General features: G+C 37.5%; 1 protein-coding gene across 5 annotated transcripts in view; it reads right to left on the reverse strand.

The window, feature by feature from the left end:
- Positions 1–394: 394 nt before the first annotated feature.
- The window catches only part of TMEM245 (transmembrane protein 245), a 90457-nt gene continuing 70897 nt past the window's right edge, over positions 395–19954 (reverse strand). For 4 of the 5 annotated variants that reach the window (XM_066992620.1, XM_066992619.1, XM_066992617.1 and 1 more), the window contains 4 exons: positions 12696–12796; positions 10590–10764; positions 7737–7931; positions 395–6748 (listed from right to left, as the gene is read on the reverse strand). In XM_066992620.1, the coding sequence (XP_066848721.1) occupies positions 6703–6748; positions 7737–7931; positions 10590–10764; positions 12696–12796 (517 nt within the window). In that variant the 3' untranslated portion in view covers positions 395–6702. The remainder of the gene's footprint in view (positions 6749–7736; positions 7932–10589; positions 10765–12695; positions 12797–19954) is intronic. The other variant, XM_066992621.1, reaches the window with a different exon arrangement.

Below are 19954 nucleotides of genomic sequence, written 5' to 3' on the forward strand. Positions count from 1 at the left end.
TATGGAACTAAATGGAGTTATGCTCAGTGACTGCAGATCCGTTGCCTTATTTGTTCTTTGTCTCAAGCTTTGCTTGAGATATTTCACCAAATTAACCTGGCCTTTGTGACTCATTTCAAATATCCGATCACTCAAATCAAACTCAATTTTCTTTTCTTTAACAGCATTTTATTTCAAAATATATTAAACATTCTGTGCTTACAAAGGACTGCAGTGTGAATACAATATTAAGTTAAAAGCCTCGTATACCTGCTACAAAAAAAATGTTATTAGAAAGAGGACTGGTGCATACAATCAAAATTAATTAAATACCTCTGCAGTCTACACAAGTACTTCTTAACCTTAACTCACATTCTTTTTCTGCCACAAATGGACATATAGATTATATTTTCAGTATTACACATGCAAAAAAAAAAAAAAAGGTGCTGTACCAAAACCTACCAAAACCAGTTATGGAAACATTAGTTTTGAATGTAGTTCCATTCTGAAGATGTATCGCAGGTACATTTACAGACAAATTTGAGTCAACAGATAGAAGTTATTGCTCCAAATCCCCCCAAGTACTGGTTAGAAATGCACGCTTTTGAACAAACTGTGCTCTGTAACACAGCTTTTAGATTTTAGTAGGATCTAGCCAGTCTTAGCACACAATATCAAAGTTTTCTTTGGATTTGGTTTGGTGAAATTTACCAAAGGGGAAAAAACAAAACAAAACAAAACAAAACAAAACCATTGCTAGTCTCCCAACCAAAATATCAAACAGTAGTTAACTTATATTTATAGGTAAACACACAATATTATTATAGAAAGTTTCTTTCCAACTGTCAGTGAAGCAGAGAGTTTCTTTTTAAAGGTAACAATCTGAACAACTTGTGTGCTTGCAGAATATACCAGTGGTGACAATGGAAACTGAAAACATTGATCTACTCAGCCATTAAGGTATAAACAACATGAAGTTGTTTTTTACTGATTCTTCTTGAAAAAACTTCAGACTGGCAGAAAGGAGGCCAAAATTTTGGATTTGTTCTTCCAACCTTATGGTCTGGATGACAATGCCTAATCAACTTCTGTTCTGTGGCTACACTGTAGCTTTGTGATGCCTCTCACATTTAATCCACAATGGTACCATGAAAAGTTACTCTGACTTTGGGTCCCCATTCAAAGTCAAGACACAAAAAGTCAGGCTAGGAAAAGAAATCAGTATTTTCCTTTTAAAACCTTTATGCTGAAAATCGTTCAGATAGATACGTGGATGTTAGGGCACTCATGCTGCCTTCACTATCTTCCAAGTGCATCCTGCTGCAAGCAAATATGCCCTGCTTCTGACCCACACCTAGCTTTGGAATCACTATATAACACTGCTCAAAAAACAACCTCTAGTTCAATAAAACATCAATTATATTTGTCCAAGTCCAACCATATGCAGAGCACATTAGGGATGCACTTATTTGCCAATTAGCGATTCCTTCCTGAATTGGACATACTGCTATCAGTACGGACATTCAAAGCGTGCCCTTCGGGGGAATCTGTCCCAAAATAGCACGAAGCAACACTCTCATATACTAAACCAGATTCAAAATGAGGTACCAGATGAGGGTGCGGAAGAGGTTAAGACACTGGGGATCTGAAGACGTATTTCATGACCTATTAATTTTGGCAGCTCTTTAGCAGATGTGTGCAAATACTTCCAGGACCAGTAATCTCTTAGCAATGCCTTACTAGATGGAAGAGCAGTCTTTCCCAACTTTATATTAACTACAGCAGAACAGTCCTAGTCACCCCACCAGTATTTGCTTGCTACTACCCTGACCTTTATGAAGTAAACATTAATTCTAGAAAATAGTGCTTGTTTTCACTATATAGAGGCACTATCTTGTTCTCAGATATCTTTAAAAAAAATGATAGGACAAAATTTCAGTTGAAGCCTGAATATGACAGTCACTGTTCATATTTATATAATGGTGCACATCAACACATACATTTATGAACCCCATGTGGAATCCCTGAATAGGCTCTACGCTTCTGGCATGGATTCTGGTTTCAAAATGTCAACTTCATTTTCCACACTTTAATTTTTTTCTTAAATTTCCAATTTTATCACTTAAAAGTGATCTGGGATATTTTTATCATGAAGCATTAAAGAATGTTACTGAAAATGAGAGAACAACAGTAACAGGTTGAAGATCAAACCTCAAAAAGGTTTAGTATTAGGCAATTTTAGTTTTGTGGAATCGGAAATCAGAAGGGAATAGATTTGCCAAAGCATGCTTCACCAAAAAGCGTTAGTGATTAATAATAATAATACTCTTGAAAAACAAGCCAAGATGGAATTTGTAAAGATGATGTGGTTTCCATAAAGGTAGCAGTGAGAAAGTTAAGCCAATATAATATATACACAATGTCTGAATAAAGGCAGTTGTGGAAGCATCTTCCACCACTGATGCAAAGCCATACAGTCTCAGGAGAATAATGATATTTCATAGGGAAGGCAGCACTCTGTACAATATTCTGCCACCAATATTTGGGATTAGAAATTTAGCAATGCTGCTGCTGGTTTTAGTGGGGTATAATTTTATCCAATTTTGTATTTTCAGGCTTTCTAAAATCCTATTTAATATTACAACCAAACACCTATTTCAGAAATTACACTGATGTTTAATATTGTAGAAAGCCTCCGATTTTCCCTTTGCAATGTTTTTTTTCTTCGTTTATTCAATTTAACAGATTATGGATTTCACAATCCAATAATCACTGACAGAATGTACAAAAGTGCATCTTTCTTCTCCCAGTGTCTTGAAGAAAAGTCACTTACCCTTTGAAATCAGACAAGCCTCAAGGTATCTTAGATGAACGAACTTGTATACCAATGTGAATGGAAAATCAGACTGTTGTCTCAATTATTAGACACAGGGGTATCCAGTTAATTTCTGTAAAATGCATACTGTATGTACGCCTCTAATGTTAAACACTGTTTTTTTTTTTCAAAATAAGCCATTGCTGCTCCCAGCTGGTCACAGCGCATCTGTGCTGAAAGCCAGCGTTTTGCAGTAAGGCTGGCAAAACGAGCATGTGCCGGACTCTCACCCTCTGCAACTTGCTGCGTTGTGTTCAACTAAGCCAGTATTTATAGTGACCTGAGGTTAACAAGCTGGGCTGTAAACGGGCACACATTCACTTCTGCTGGCTCTGCTGCAGTACAGTAACATTCAGCTAAGGTGTAGGAAGGGCAGAAAGGGATAACTGAGGCTCTGTGCAAAAACAGTTACCCTGGCCCTTTGACACTGCACTTACTTGCAACAAGCCTGACTTGCTAGAAAAGAATGATAAAAAACCAGTATCATTGTACATTACAACACTGTGAGACCACATTGTCTTGTTTTATTACTATAAACACTCCCTTCTGAATTCTAAATTGTTTTTGTTCCAAATTGAATACTAAATGTATCTAATACAAGTAAATACTTGCCCCTGGAATGACTGTTTACAATAAAGCTAAAGACCATCAGCTTCTTACCTATGAACATATTAAGACTGGCACTGCTAAGAAAACTGTTGTTAAATGCTTCTACAAAACACGTGTGTGAGCAGTTTCCCTCCCCGCTCATCTTTTTTTTTTTTTTCCTGAAGCCTACAAGACATTTAAAAGCTCATCTCACAGAGCTGCTGTTTGCTTTTGCAGACAAAGCTATATAATAGGAAATCGTATGTTGAAATGACCAGAAGTCAAAATGACCACTTTGATTATTTTCAGGTTATTGTGAGACTGACCTAAACCAAACTAGTCTTAAAGAGGCCAAATCTTTACAGAAAAGAACATGGAGCTAGCGAAATACACAAGGGTGAGTGGCAGAATTCTGTATTTCATATTCTGAAAGGGTGTTATTGGAGGTTTTGTTCTTTTCTTTCTGGCAGCATACCATTACTGTACCACCAAGGCACACAATTTATTCCTCAGTCAGACATGGCACATAGCACAGGATCCTTAAGTTTCATTTCCTGAGAAAGACCATGCTACAGAAAGTTCTCCATGGCAAGCCCTAGTCGAATTTAAAACAGGAAGCATCAAGTATGAAGACTCATTTCAAAGGTGGACAAACTAACAGACTACGTAAGAAATGAATTCTCCACACAAAGTGATTTCTCTTCATGTTGGAAAAGGAACATTTCAAAATAGCAACATACGTTCTCGGCTGATTGCACTGACTTGCCATTATTGAAGATGACTGTCTGAAATACAGTTTCAATCTTCACATAAGAAACCCTTCTTTGATCTAAGGCAGTCACATGAACGGGGGGGAAGAAGAAGAAAACTTAAAAACAAACAAACAAACAAAAGAATAACAACTCTTTAAAATGACCATGCTGAGTCTGAAAGATTGTCTCAAAAATAACTGGGTAAACAAATGTGGATAATACAAATGTCTTGACCAGTGAGCAAAGAGGAGCAACAGAAAACTGGGAATACATTAAACATGCGTATTTCTTGGTAGTAATCATTAAATACTGTCTACAAGAAGCTATAATGTGAAGAAGACATTTCAGTGCAAAATTCTGGACAAAAAGAAAAAAAAATAGAATAAAAAAAGTCTCCCAAGTATCAAGGTGGTCTCATTTAAATTGGTTAGAGTGTTGCACGAGTATTTAGGAGCAGCCTCAGTTTCTCCTTCATCCTCCAACCTAGCCAGCAACAATTATGAAAATGTGTTTTATTAAAGATTAATTTTTAAAAAAATGAAATTAAAACAGGGGACAGTTACTTAATACACTTAATACAAACAACACATCCTTCTGTACAGTTACTTCAAACTGATGTCTTTCAGAATTTAAAATATTAAATGGGATATTTCCATATTTCAATGAACTAAAGTCCAACCACTACATTAAGCCTGAATCTGTCCTCCAAACACATATCTGCAAGTTTGCAAGACCAAAACCAGCACACTTGAAACCCCACATTTAGGCATAAAATTTCAGTAAAACTGCAGCAGCAAATTTAGAGAATCTGAGACTAGGCTATTTATTTCTTAATAGGCAGCCTGTGTATTGCAAACCTATAGCAAACCTATTCTTGCTTAGTAAGTATCAGGCTATTTGCCAGCCACTTTTTATGTCAATATACTTTCAGAAATCATCTAAATATACATGTATTATCAAGAAAATAAGAGCCTTCCAAATCTATGAGCACCTCTGCAATGGCAATAGAATAAACATCTAATTTACTGAAACCTGTCTCTACACAAACCAGACATCCTTATCCCTAGATACGAACAGATTTGTGTACCAACCACTGTGTTATGGTAAACAATAAATGCAAGGCATGCCTGTATTCAATATAAATCTTGTCAATCAAACTCTGAAATAAATTCAAGATAAGTTATAACTTACTAGAAACTGAAAGGTGGTTCTTTGGTTAAGCATGTGCAACTGCTACTTTGTACCAAGGGCCTCAGTGTGTTTGTGGCAAATCTGTTCAAGTATGAAACTTCCACCAAAAAAACACTTCCTGTTTTCCATGGTATAAAGATCCATTGTGTCAAAGTATTTCAACAAGCAATACGAAAGGCCTTAAATGTCACCAAAACTGCAATTTAAGCAGAACTACATATGGAAGAAAAACGCTAAAGCAGTTTGCTTCTGTGACCTAAGCAATGCACTGTTTCAGAAATTTAAGAACTCTGCCTAACTTTCTAAGATATTTGGCCAGAGGCATACAAGGGAAAAAGCAAACAAACAAACAAACAAAAAAAAGGAACTAAACAAAACCAAAGCCTGTATTCCTTTCCCTTCCTCTTTAGAAATAAACTTGTATTTGTTTGAAAAGTAAATGGAACTCAGTCACAGCATTTGAAAAACAATATAAAACAATCCCCATTCAAGCTCTTCCTATTATTGGAAGGAGACATGACAATTGTACATTACCTCTGATTGAAAACATTTAAGGCCTTTGATTAAATTTAGTTGACAAGATGACTCCACTGGGATGCTGAACAGACAGCAAAATACTATCAGATTTAAACTATTTAAACAAGTCCTCCTATTTCAGTATGAGGAAAACCCACATTTTACAATCTGTATGTCTACTAATTTCAGGAAGATATTAGAAATACCTGTCTCCAACAACAATAAATTTCAGTGCTTATAAGAGGAAAAGATTTAAGTGTACTTATGAGTTATAGGTGATGATTAAAGCCTTTAAAGAAATACTTTGAGGAGCAGCAAACAAACAGTATTCAATCTTCATTTAATAATGAGTGGTTTACATCTCTGTTGCCACCAGATGAACAGAAAATAAATATTTTGGAATTAGCTTTCTGTAAATCTACTACAATTTAGTAATGCAAATAACCCAATAAATAAAAAACAAGTTAGTTATTTCAGCAGATAACAACTCCAGTGGATATACCTGTCCTCTCAGACATCCTTTTTATGAAGATAGAAGGTCTACAAAGGCGGCAGTGGAACTGTGTGTTAGTATGCAAAGCCATGGAAGTAGACTTCCTTCCTCTCTCGAAGAAGCAAAGTGCACAATAATGTAAGGCCAGCAGTAATTTGGGAAGTGGTTTCTCCTAACGCCCAAACTATGCTTCCCCGTGAGCTATCCCTAGGTTCAGCTGGAAAGGGACAGAAGGCCATGGCTGTTGTGAACTCAAGACAGAAGAGAATGATTCTCTCGTATCAAATAGGTGCAGCACAGCAACGTCATCATTCCGCAGCCATTTTCGTCTCCTCAGGACTCTCTCTAGGTGACCTGGAAAAAAAATAAAAAGATTCATTTTTTTTGAGTGACTGCAAATGTCTAATCTCCTACAAATGAAACAGGGAAAAAACACATGCAAATTTTTGTGCATACGGCAGGCAGCGCTATGTGTAGTATATGGAAAGTCTAGGAGCATAGGTTCCACAAGTCAGAGACTACAGACAGGTCCAATTAGTGATTTTTTTCATCAGATGAAAGATGACAACATTATTCATGTGAATGAAGCAAAGAATTGCTCACAAGCATAGAATCTCTTTAAGATATATGTATAATGAGCTAGCCTATATAATTAAACAAGACAGTAGAGACATTAAAATGCCTATTGTCATTAATAATTTCACAATATGATTTCCAACTCTAATTAAATATTCAGTTAGGAATTTATTCATCCCATTCCTTAGCTGTACAGCTTAAAAATACATTTCTATACTCCACATTTGGTAATTTCAATATAGAGATTAATCAAGACCGTACTTTTAATGGAATAATGGCATATAAAGGAATCTCATTCTTTTAAATTCAAGTATGTTTATTCATATTTTGCAGTATTGTAAAGTAACACGAAGTGCAATATCCGCAGACAGTTCTCTTATTAAGGCCAATAAACACTATCAGATATCCATGAATAATAGTTTTACACGGGGAACAGGGGATGTTCAATTATATTCAAGCACAAAGGCAGCATGTGTATTATAAGATACAAAAGTAGTGTCAATGAATACTCTAAAAGAGCCTTCTGTAAGAAGCTGAGAGACATGAAACAAACATTTCAAGTTTACAAATTCCAGTGAGCATTTTACAGTACTTTTTATTTCTAGAATACAGGATAGCTGAATCCTCTCTGAATACTTCAATACACGTGTATGAGTGCAGGCACACACGTACACAAACTCATGCAGACATTCTCTATACCTATGTGTGTATACAGTGTTCCATGTAAAAACTTATCATGCATATACGTAAGACACTTAAAGCTTACCGGTAAATCTGTAATGGACACGCTGCTTGTGATGGAGTGGGCACTGAATTTGTTGGACTAACTAACATGGCACTGTATATGTTGGAGGCAACCACAAGTATACAAAGTAGAATTGGTCCTATGATGGCTCCTTCTAGTCCCAGGTAATATGCTCCACCAGCTACTGCGAGACCTGTCAGGTAAGGGTGACCACCTCTGGAATTACAGCATGAGAAGGATAAAATTAAAGAACAAGCAACAATACTAGTGATTATGAAATGTGGATTAATCACACAGTATCGTTAAGCTTAAAAAGTGACATATATTTACAGATGCCTGTATTTAGAATAAACTGCTGTTTGAATGATTCCACAAGTATTCTAAGCTGCATTCTGTACTATATTTGTACAGTATATCAAACAAAATTTATAGCACATAATGGTAGCAATATCTACAGTAGCTATTTTCTAGAGAACTGTTGGAAGAATCACAGAATCATTGAATGGTTTGGGTGGGAAGGGATCTTTAAAGATTACCCATTTCCTACACCCCTGCCAAAGTCAGGAAACCTTCCAGGTTGCCCAAAGCCCCATCCAACCTGAACCTGGACACTACAAGGGATCTGAAGGAGTTAATAGTAAAAACGTTTCCATTTCAAAAATGGAAAGATTACAAAGACTGTTCACGGTTTACGGTCAAGAACTGTTAAATTTTAAGACAGATGGCAACATTTACTATGTTGAAGCCCTGAGAAGAGACATTAATTTACACAACAATAGCAATTTACATTTCATCTTCCAAAGAACAGTTACCATATATCTTTTAGGAATTATACTAGAAAGCCTACAGTGTAACTTAGCTTCCAATTTTTAGGAAGTTGCTCTAAATTCTGAGTGTAATGTAATACTAGCTGGTCATTTTAGAGCTCTGGCAGTTTCTGCCACATTTCTACCACAGTCCTGACTTCTACCCTGCTCCCACATTAGCAGTCCTTACCTTCATTACAGCTATGTATAGAATAAGATCACGAAATGTTGTGATTTATTACATCATACTCACCTCATAATCATGTCTTACCTAGATCAAATTTAACATACTGGTAGGGCCAAAGAGATTGGTTTTTTTGAGAGGACAGACTTAACCTTAAAGTTTTATGTTGCTCCAGCAGTAGACATGTGATTCATTTCTGAACCTTTAAAAATTTCTAATATTTTTTTCCAACACTCGCATCAGTTTTAAAGTTTTTTCTGGCTAGTTTGCTAAATCAAACAACAGATCACCTGATAAAATAGAGCTACAGTATAAACTTAATACATTTAGAAAACCTCACATAACCTAATTATAGCTATATCAAATAGAATTAACCTAATCTGCAAGGCAGCATGATGCTTACTGTTTTATGTAATGGGAAGAATACAATTTTGCTCCATCATTAGAAAATCTATTCTTGCCACGTATATTTTCTGGACAGTGAACAGAGCCCACAACCCACAAAATCAAAAAATATATTTCAATAAGTAGAAGAGTTATTGGCTACTTAAATAGCTACTGGCCTTAAATTTATCCACAATTTATTGTTGAAAAAAACAATGTAATTTGATTATACTTCACCTGTTAGCTTTAATTCACGGAAAATAACTAGTGTCACAGTCTATGAAAAAGATTATTAATATTGCTCATATTATCATAAGGTTCTCTCTGTTCAGTGTAACTATTTGGTGGACAAAAAAATGAATTTCTAACTTAACACAGCTGAAACAATGTCTTTATTCTACATTAATTCACTACAGTGCAAATTAATACAAATGAAGGACTAGTTTCAGCATACAGCTATGTCTGGAGCATGAATTAAAGCAAAGACTGATTGAGCATTCACACCTTGTCATGAAAAGTTCTCAATTAAAACAATTTACTAGGTTTGCTGCTGATGACTAAGACTGAAGCAGTGACTAGAAGAGAAGAACTTTTAACCTATATTGTACATGGTTGTGAACGCGTCTTGCACATATGAACCTTGACTGTTCGTATCTTTGGCAGCTCTGTAAAACTTCACTTCTACATTTTCTAGTTTGAGTTCCACAATGGGATTTACAAGGTATTTCAGCAGTGTGACATGCCAGTCAACATTTCAGTAGCATTGCTAGTCCTCCAGGTACAACTGCAGATGTTGACTTTCTGTCTCCACAGTTTGGAGTTAGCTTTTTTTGTGTACAAACTCAAAGCTGAAACCAAGAGACACTTCAACTCAATACAGGCAGCCAGAAACCTAGCAAGATTTTTCGAGAAACCTGTGTTCAGCTCCAACAACAGGAAAACAGCTCTGGCTGCTGTCTCAGTAGAAGCCTCTCTCCAATTTCACACTTTCAGCTGTCTCAACGCATTTAAAGATCAATCAAAAATCAATAGATTTTCTACACTGGGGCACAGTGGCACAACAAAGGCTGGCTTCAAAACAATCCTCAAAATTTTCATAGCTTATTTTGAAAAATTACAGGATTTTGGGGGGGTCCATAACTATCTCATGGATTTTCTGTTTGTTCTGCAGCATCATTTGGCGTTAGGTGATATGAAGGAGAATTCAAGATGTCATTAGTCAATGATCAGATAAATAATATAAGTTTACTTTACCAGCCAGAGCAGCTGAATTTTTGACTGTGAACAAGTTCAAGACCTCTGAAATGACAAATTTCACAGAAAAGAGGCCTGGGAAAGTAATGGCTTTTAAAACTTAGGTCAGTTTTACTGAGATATCACTACACCTACTCCTGTGCTTATAGACTGTTATACATGCTTCATAAAAGTAAATTTAAAGGCATTGTTGTTCATTAATCACTTTTACAATATGTAAATTTAAAATATTTTCAGTATACTTACCCTGATATATCCGAATATATTGCTGTATCTACAAAATAGGTTGGCAACAGGTGAAAAACCAAGAGCAAAATGGCTTTGCATCCCTGTCCTTGCACAAGCCACAAGTCTAGGACTGCAGGGATTGCTGCCCAGTATGTCCCCAGAAATGGAACTGCTCCAAGGATTGCTGCTAATGCTAGAGCACACAGAAGCAGGGGTGAGAACAACACCAGAGAAACCTAAGTACAAAAACATTTACAGTTCAACTCTGACACTTTAGCCACACCAGTAGTCTCACTTCTATCAACTGTTGCAAACAAGACACTGAAGAGATAGCACATAAGGCTCTTACTGTTTTATAACTGTGGTCAAGGAAAGAAAGAACTATATTTAAGAAAATGGAACTATTCCCACACAGAAAAACTCCACCAGCTATTAGTCACAAAGAGTTACTTCCAATAGAGACACTGATTAAGAAAAAGCTGAAGTTATAATAATCATTCAAATTTCATGTAACCACAAAATTAGCAACGGTGTGCAAGAAAGCACACAAAAGGAAGTCTCAGTGAGGCATTGGAACAACCAGTATAATGTAAGTAGTACTGTGAGAAACCAGGTGATAAGAAAACCCTTGACTTCACGTATTTATGTCTGCACATAAATAAATATGTATCTGTGCAGACACACACGTGTCCACACAGGCATACAGCCTCCTGCTTATTCAAACACCCCTGGTAATCTCAAGTGATGTTGTACTGCTGTCATTCTAATTTAATGCAAAATGAATGAGCACAATAGAAAAAAAAAAAAAAAAAAAAAAAAAAGGGTTTTACTCCTTTTTGGTCTCATTAACCAAAAAGTAAAATCTAAGATTTTGAAGGTAGCCGAAAGAAAAAGAACAATTATATTTCTAAGTAGGTCTAATGACAACCAATACCTTTAAGATAGCTGTACTTTATGATACAAAGGTTTTCTATTACAAGATATTATATTTTTTCTGTTGCTTTATAGCTTCCCTTTTTGTTCCCTAGTACATGAAGGTACAACTGTTGTTTTTGTTGTTGTCTTTTTGTTGTGTTGTTGTTTGTTTGTTTGTTGTTGTTGTTTACATGGGAATAGGGGGAAAAGAAGAACAGGGAGATTTTTCAGTGAAAACTGTTCAGCCATTCCAAAGCTAAAACTTAGAGAGTAACAGAAACCAGAGGCTGGTAATACAGTCAGGCAACAGCACTGAGAATAGGAAGCATGCCTCTATTGTGCATTTTCACGATACCATATCTTCCTGCATTTAGGCATCCTGAAAAAACAGCACCTGTCAATTACAGAGGAAACAAAAGCCAAGGCATGCAGAATGAAGTTAAAACCTAGAAAGACTTGGACTGAACAGAAGGGGGAAAGAATTACAGCCAGCAAAATAAACAGAAGTAAAATAGCTGGCTGGGGATGTGTTGTGAAAACAGAAAAAGGTAAATAAAGCTAAGGAGGTAAGACAGAAATCAGGGACTTCTCTCCACCCTACTCGTGGTCATCTTGAAACACGCCTGGAATAAGTTTTCAGCAGCACTACATAAATTCACAGCTGGATCTAAAGATTTTGAAATAAGAGCTATGACGAGCTGTACAGTCCTCATGGAATAATTAGATCTATGGTAATTTAAATTGAACTTGGAGGAATCAGTTAATGCTAAGAAGCTCTTTGGAACTCCAATGCATCATGCAAAAGTATTAAACTTGTCAAAGTATATTTCCAAGTCTGGTTTGAACAATAAACGGGAAATGAAAATGAGGTTTCATATTGAATGGGGAATAAAGAAAAAAATAACTGAATAGCTACTTTCTGAGTTCATACCATATACTGAGTCCACCAACAGCCTCAGGTGTCATGATTATAAAAAAAAAAAAAAAAAGTACCCAATTTTGTAATTAGAAGCTGTATTAAGACCTTTGCACAAATCAACCACATTAAGGTTACATACACAACTTCAATTCTGAGAGTTGCCAGATTCTAATATAATGTTCTCTAAAAATAACTTTGGGACTAATCTCATCAGCAACATTTAATCCTACTGCCCTTGTGTAATTATGTAATATTACCTATGAATAGATTATAATTATTCAAATTCTTACCAGATGGTATGAAGACTATATTAATCCCAAATATAGTGTGAGTCAGCCATGTGTAGAGTCCATAGAACCCAGCCATTTTGAGGGAAGCATCAAATACACCTCTAAAACGATCAAAGAAACTCTGTTAAATGTTATTGGCAGTACGATTCTGGGAACTATAAATCTTTACATGTATGTTAAAATACAAGGTAGTTGGATAAACTGCTAAGCCGTTAGTGCCACAAATTACACGACTGAAAATGTAACCCATTTGCATGTGTTCCCTACGAAAAGGACAATTATCCATTGTATTTATCGTTTAAGCCATCTATAGGAGAAAAAATAAACAAAAAATAGACTGTTTTTTACTGCACAGTGGGTTCCTGGGATAAACTTCTGGGAAGAAACTGCCCAGGCATCTAAAAAAGAAATCTATCTACGAGAAGCAGTACCGTTCTATGCACAAACTACTTTGTCCTTTCCTATTTCTACCTCTTCATACATTTTCTTTATCTCTTCACATTTCTCTACCTGCTTATTCTCAATGGATTAAAACCACTGGTCCAAGAACTGAAATAGGCTGTTTAAGCTCTTACTTTCCTACATACCTGCAAGACTTTACAGATGAAAATAATTCAGCACCTCATATTTATTACTGAATTTTAGTCTCAGTATCTTTATTTTCATAGCTTTTAGGTTGCTTACTAGGTTACACAGATAAAAAGCAAATAAAAAGTCTTGTAATCTAATTAAATCCTGGGGAATGTATATCCAGCTCGCTGGCCACAAAACAAGGTACTCTTCTGTTAAGTGTCACCACAGCTTCATGAGACAGCAAACAGGCAGCTAAGTGTTATATCCTTTTCACAGCACTGGCACACTCACGCAAATGAAATGTCACGCAACTGAAATGAAAACTTGTGCCTTCAGACTACAGTCACAAAAGCCACACTCCAAAATTTGTATATCTCACCACTGCACTATGCTAGTTGTTCACTTTTATTTGAGAAGGACACTGAGGTTCTTGGCTTGGATCTGAGCGACTAAAATATCCCTACCAACTCTAAATTCCTCCTCTCAAAAAAGCCCTAACAGTTACATCATTGCAGAACCGGTGTCACACACACCCTCTTACCAAAGATAAATGCAGTGTGTTGATGTTAACTTCCCGTTTTACGTTTTATGCTTTTGTACACTGCTTGTATCTTTACAGTTTTGGGAGCACTGGAAGGAGGGCAGAGAAGATGGGAAGACACGTAACTGAGGTCCTGTAGCCAGATGATTAGCTGCAAGGCTGTCTCTGCACCTTGAGGAGGAACAGTCTGCACAGAAAACATCCCTTTCTGGAACTAACCGCTCCAAGAACACAATTTCGTTCCTCTGTTGAGTTGATAAAACCTTGTAGAAGGGGAACACTCTCAGCACTCCCAACCACCAGGTAGAATCTTCCAACTACCACCAAGAACTCCAGGACTCCCAGCTTTTGCTTCTTTGGGCTCCCTTCTCATTACTATTCCCTTGAAAAGTTTGCATATTTTTGCCCTCCTTTCCCACCTAAAGGCACGCCGTATTTCCCAAATGACTGCTGAACCAAAATTGCCTTATTCAAAACTCATCCACTGGAAGTGAGGAGTGCATAATAAACCTTGTACATCCACACGGTTGTTAAGATAAATGCGAGATTCTCTTAACAGACTAACTAGAAACAGCTGTTGTCAGCCATTTTCCCGGAAAATGGAGGGAAAAGTATATATATAAAAAAGAAAGCTTTACAGAATGACTTGGAATAACAAATCCAGCCTTTGACAGACAAATATTATGAGGTACTTGAAAAAGGGGAAGGAGTGTTTATGAATATGTGGGGCCTCAGTGAAGAGAGTCCGAATACCTCACAGTTTAAAAAAGCTTCTATAATATTAAAATGGGAATTTACAGACCAAAATCTATATAATCTGCAGATTTTGAGGAGTGAAATACTTTTTAGTATTTTAGTTATATGAGAAGTAAGCGTCTGGTGTAATAAAATTTGAGGAGAGAGGAGAGAAGTTCCCAAAACCAAAGCCACAGAACACTAAATACAAGTTTGCACTAAAAACTCTGGATGGTTTCATACTTCAGCTGCTCAAAAGCCTGATTCTTCTGTATTTTCTGTGACATTTAATTCATGTCAGCTCCTTCAGAGGATATCAAAGCAGTGTAATGTTTTCGTAACAAGAACCTGTTTATTGAAACTGATTCTGTCAACCATCACACAGAAGGGGAAAAAAATAACCTGTCAACATTTTATTTAACGACACTTCACAAAAAAGGGGGTTAAATACTACCTGCAAGTTATCTGTGGTTGTATTTTAAGAATTTAGAACATGAACAGTTCCAACGGGGTCTTCTGCAATGAGAGCCTCAAGGCAGCTGGTGGGATGAAGTGCTAGCTGTGCAGCAATGATCATGATGGTGCAGCAAAAAACACTTCTCCTGGTTGCCGTAAGGATACATTTGTTCCCACTAAAGCCGTATGCTTTTGTCAAGCCAACCTCCTCAGCCTTGTTGGTCTCTTAAATCTCAGGCTTGTCCCATAGAAACCTCACAATTACTGAAACTCTCACAGGTGACAGTTTTCAACTTTTTTAATGCAGTTCACCACATCCTTCCAAAACCAACCCAACCCGAAAAAAACCACAATCAAAACAACAACCAAAATCCAGAACAATTTAACAATTTGGATTGTTAGAAGAAAATACGACATCTAAATATTTAATAGCATGTATGAGAATCCAGGTTTCAACATGCTGTAATTAAATTTTCAAGTAAATCCCTTTCCTTTCAATCAAACAGGAACCATGGCACAAATGTATTTCAGTTGTCAAAAATGTTTTAAAATTGCCCTTGAAGTACCTACTTATTTTGCCTGTAAAAATGTTTTCTGTGCTGTAGGAGAAGAAACTAGGTCTTAACTTCTATGAGCATGCCCCCAAACTACCTTCGAGTATACAGGAGACATGGCAGAATCCTGGCTTGAGGCAGGCATCTGAAGTATCAACTTCATTTGAAATTAAAATACCCATCTACAACTACAGGACAGACTTAGTGTTGAAACAAGCAGTCATTTTAGATTTCCCCCCAGAGACTACAGAAGACGGGCTAAAGTCTTATTACGGTAGCTACAAAAAGAAACCAATAAACAGACAGAAGAATGATCTGAATGGCCAAAAATAATTGCTGTGAATTTAACCATCTCAGGGAACAGCTGCAAATGTATTTCTCATTCACAAGAAAGCATCCAAAACTAATCCAAAACTAAAACTAATTCTACCCCTCTATTTAGGCAGCTTTCTGCACATTCCACTTCAGACAAGGGTTGTTTTTAACCTCAGATGAATTTTATTCAAATCTAAGTTCCAAGTTCAGACATGTCTTTTGTTGATGTAATCATGCAACTTGTAAGAAAATTTTATATTGTAAATCCATTTCTCGTTACAGATCCAGTAACAGAATAATAGAAAAATTAATCATGAACCAACACGTATGTCCTAGTCTGAAGTCATTCTGCAGCCTGACGAAATGCATTACGGTTACTGAAATTTGTAGATGATGTCATGCAGTTGGGAAGAGCTGTGGTAATTTAAGAGCACAGATCACAAATCAAAGTGGCCCCGAAAAATTAAAAAGCCACCTTAAAAAATGCAGTTCAACCAGGAAAAAAAAGTAGCGTATTTCGATAGCAAAAAATAAAAAATAAAAAATCAGGTGTAACTAGAATATGTGGAATTGCCAGTAGCCCTGCGTAAATAGACAGTGGTTACAAGGGATCATCAGCAAATCTATATTATGTTAACGCACAAAAAGAGAACTTCATATGATCCCCATATACATTAGTGATGTCTATGAGATTGTTACCTCCAGTAACAACTTTACGTGGTAATGCCTAGGCATCAGCTGTAAGACTGTTGCACAGACTGATTTATTGATGTTTCAAGAAAAATGTATGGATGTGATTCATAGTGGAAAGTGGTAAGAATGATGAGCAGTGCAGAACAGGTGACCTTTGATTGAAGATACCACTAAAAAGGATATCGCCAGGGAAGAAAAATTTGAGGAAAAGACAAAAGATACCAAAGACAGCTGCAAAGTCAAAGTAAGTGCTTTTTCTTCCCCACCATGGGTTGGACAAAAAGGAGCACTTGAACTAGAAAAAGAAGGGTTTAAATTAGATGTTGGTTTAAAAGCTCTTCCTACGTAGGTCAGGGCAGTCCACCACCAAGTTTTCACGAACAGGTTACAGATGTGGGGTGCAAGCTGCTGGGACTGAGGCACAAATCCATGTGTCCCATATGTGTCACAACAGGTCTGCAACGCAGTGCTATGGCAGGCAAGAAGCATATACCTCTAAATGGCTGCATAGTAGTGCAACATCTCTCCAGCTCCTTGCATCTAGCACACAGAACTAATAAGCTGAAAGGAGAAGGCATTGCACAGTGCTGAGGACCTGTGAGGTGCCAGTAGTGAAGCAGTAAGTGTGAGGAGACAACCTAATTGTATTCTCCTTCTACCAGGAAAATTAATAATCCTATTTTAAAGACTCTAGAAATTCATATTCATTGTAGCTCATGGTTATGGCAGCTCAAAACACTGACCAGAAACTTCATAAACAGCATACTTCAGCTATTCTGCATCTGTCATACCTGACCTTAAAGATCATGTATGCTAGTACAAAACGCTGAATGAATCACCATCAGTACAAAGCATACCTTCCTGGTTAAACTATGACAGTAAATAAATTTCTTTTCTTATTACTTTATTGGTTTACGCACAGCTTCCTTTTAGACATAAGAGCAATTCTACGTTTTAGAAATCAGAAAATCCAATTGCTTTTCATATCTCACTTTGGCATTGTATCTGGACGAGCAAGAGTTGTCATCTGCAAACATGTAATTTATAAGCACTTCAAGCAATTTGATGTAGGGCACATTTAGACATATGGATTTTATTTTACTGAGTTTTGAAAAGCATGTAACTGACAAAAAAAACAGAGAAACGTGTGTCACACTTCACATTATTCAGATTATAAATGAAGAAACTTCTGTCAAATTGTCAAATGTTTCTACACAACTGGCCTATATTTGTTTTTCAGTTATTTCTACTTCACTGAAAATATAAGAAATTTGCTTTTAAATTTCACAAGAGACATAATTTTATGGGTTGGGAGGGGGGTCAATTTTTTTAGAGAATTTTGTTTATTTTTACTGATTTATTTCTACTGGAATTTACATTCAATGTATGCTTGCCTACTAAAATAAACAGATGAATTCAGGTGCACTTCACAGAGCCTACAGGTAAGGTCTGTTTATCATTACTAACATAGTAAACTGGCTTCCATATGAAGACCTCCAAAAATTTCAGCCTACTCCTGTAACAATCCCAGTTTAAAGGAAAGAGGCAGAAGAACGAAGGCTCCTGGGATGCAGAACATACCTCAAGCTTCAACTCAAGAGCGTTATTTTTTTGACCTCTGAGTTCCTTTGATTTTTTCCCTCTTCCCAGAGCACTGAGGGAAAGAATGTATGGGCTGAAATGACGAGAATCAGAGTTTCCAGAAAGATTATATAAAGAATATAGTAAGCTCAGAAGAAAGATTTAGTGGTTACTATTCTAAGGGGCATAAAACTAAAAAATGGATAAAAGTCACATTTGTCTTTGAAACAATTTGCAAGAATTAGCGTTTCCCTAAACTTTACAAAACATCTGACAAGACATAAATTGGTTTACAATGTGATTACAATGCAAGTTTTATAACAAGAACACCCTAAGCTAAGAATACTATTAGGAAAAAGACAATTTCACTCCATAATCATCACCTTTAGCACCACTTTTGGTATTTTCCCATATTCTCTAAGTACACATTACGAGGGTTGCACTGTGTCTTTGTGGCAACACCTTCCTCTACACAAACCTGACTAATTCAAATGATACTTTAGGAAATTCCAGGTATTCAATTTCTGTTGAGAATACACCTTTTACAACTTCCAAGTAGAGGGTTCAAGGTATAAATGCGAATGCAAGCATTACAAACTTCACAGCACAATTTTCCAATTTATTTCTTCCTGCCGTAAGAAGAGATCCCACCCGTTTCCCTGTTCTCAATCATTCATTTCTGCCCCAGACCACCCTTCCTCTGGGTACTTGCCAGCACCGACGCTAAGTGGGTGCAAACACTGGTTGCTAATGGTGCAAACAAGACCAGGGAACAGATCTGCTTGCCAATGATCTCAGTTAATAACTGCTTTTTGCTGGGGAACTTCCAACTAAGTAGCTCAGCTCTCTAGACCCCATCCAACTCATAGAGCCAGCACACTCATAGCTGGCAGGGCAGGAGATCTTTGTACAACAGAGAACTTACTTATCCCAAATGAAACAGAGGAGCTGTTGACTCCCTTGAGGGTGAAGTGGCCTTGCAGAGAGATCCTGACAAATGAGAGGGCTGGGCAATCACCAACTGTAGGAAGTTTAACAAGAGCAAGTGCTGGATTCTGCGCCTGGGACAGGGCAACCTCGGCTATATGTACAGGCTGGGGGATGAGAGGCTGCAAAGCAATCCTACAGAATGGGACTTGGGAGTTCTGGTTGACAGCAAGTTGAACATGAGCCAGCAGTGTGCCCTGGCAGCCAAAAAGGGCCAGCCGTGTCCTGGGATGCATCAAGCACGGCATTGCTAGTCAGCTGAGGGAAGGGATTGTCCTGCTCTGCTCTGCACTGCTGTAGCCTCACCTCGAGTACTGTGTGCAGTTCTGGGCACCACAGTATAAACAGGACATAGAGTTATTAAAGAGTGTCCAAAGGAGGGCTACAAAGATGGCGAAGGGTCTGGAGGGCAAGACGTATGCGGAGCAGCTGAGGTCCCTTGGTTTGTTCAGCCTAGAGCAGAGCAGGCTGAGGGGAGGCCTCATGGCGGCCTGCAGCTCCCTCACGAGGGGAGCGGAGGGGCAGGCGCTGAGCTCTGCTCTCTGGGGACAGCGACAGGACCCGAGGGAACGGCATGGAGCTGGGACAGGGGAGGGTCAGGCTGGGGGTTAGGGAAAGGTTCTGCACCCAGAGCGTGGTCGGGCACTGGGACAGGCTCCACAGGGCAGTGGGCACAGCACCGAGCCTGCCAGAGCTCAAGGAGTGTTTGGACAAGGCTCTCAGACGTAGGGTTTGGTTCGTAGGTGGTTCTGTCCGGAGTCAGGAGTTGGGCTCGATGATCCTTGTGGGCCCCTTACAACCCAGGATATTCTGTGATTCTACAA

Source organism: Anser cygnoides, chromosome 2 (genome assembly GCF_040182565.1).
Source record: "Anser cygnoides isolate HZ-2024a breed goose chromosome 2, Taihu_goose_T2T_genome, whole genome shotgun sequence".
NCBI lineage: Eukaryota > Metazoa > Chordata > Aves > Anseriformes > Anatidae > Anser > Anser cygnoides.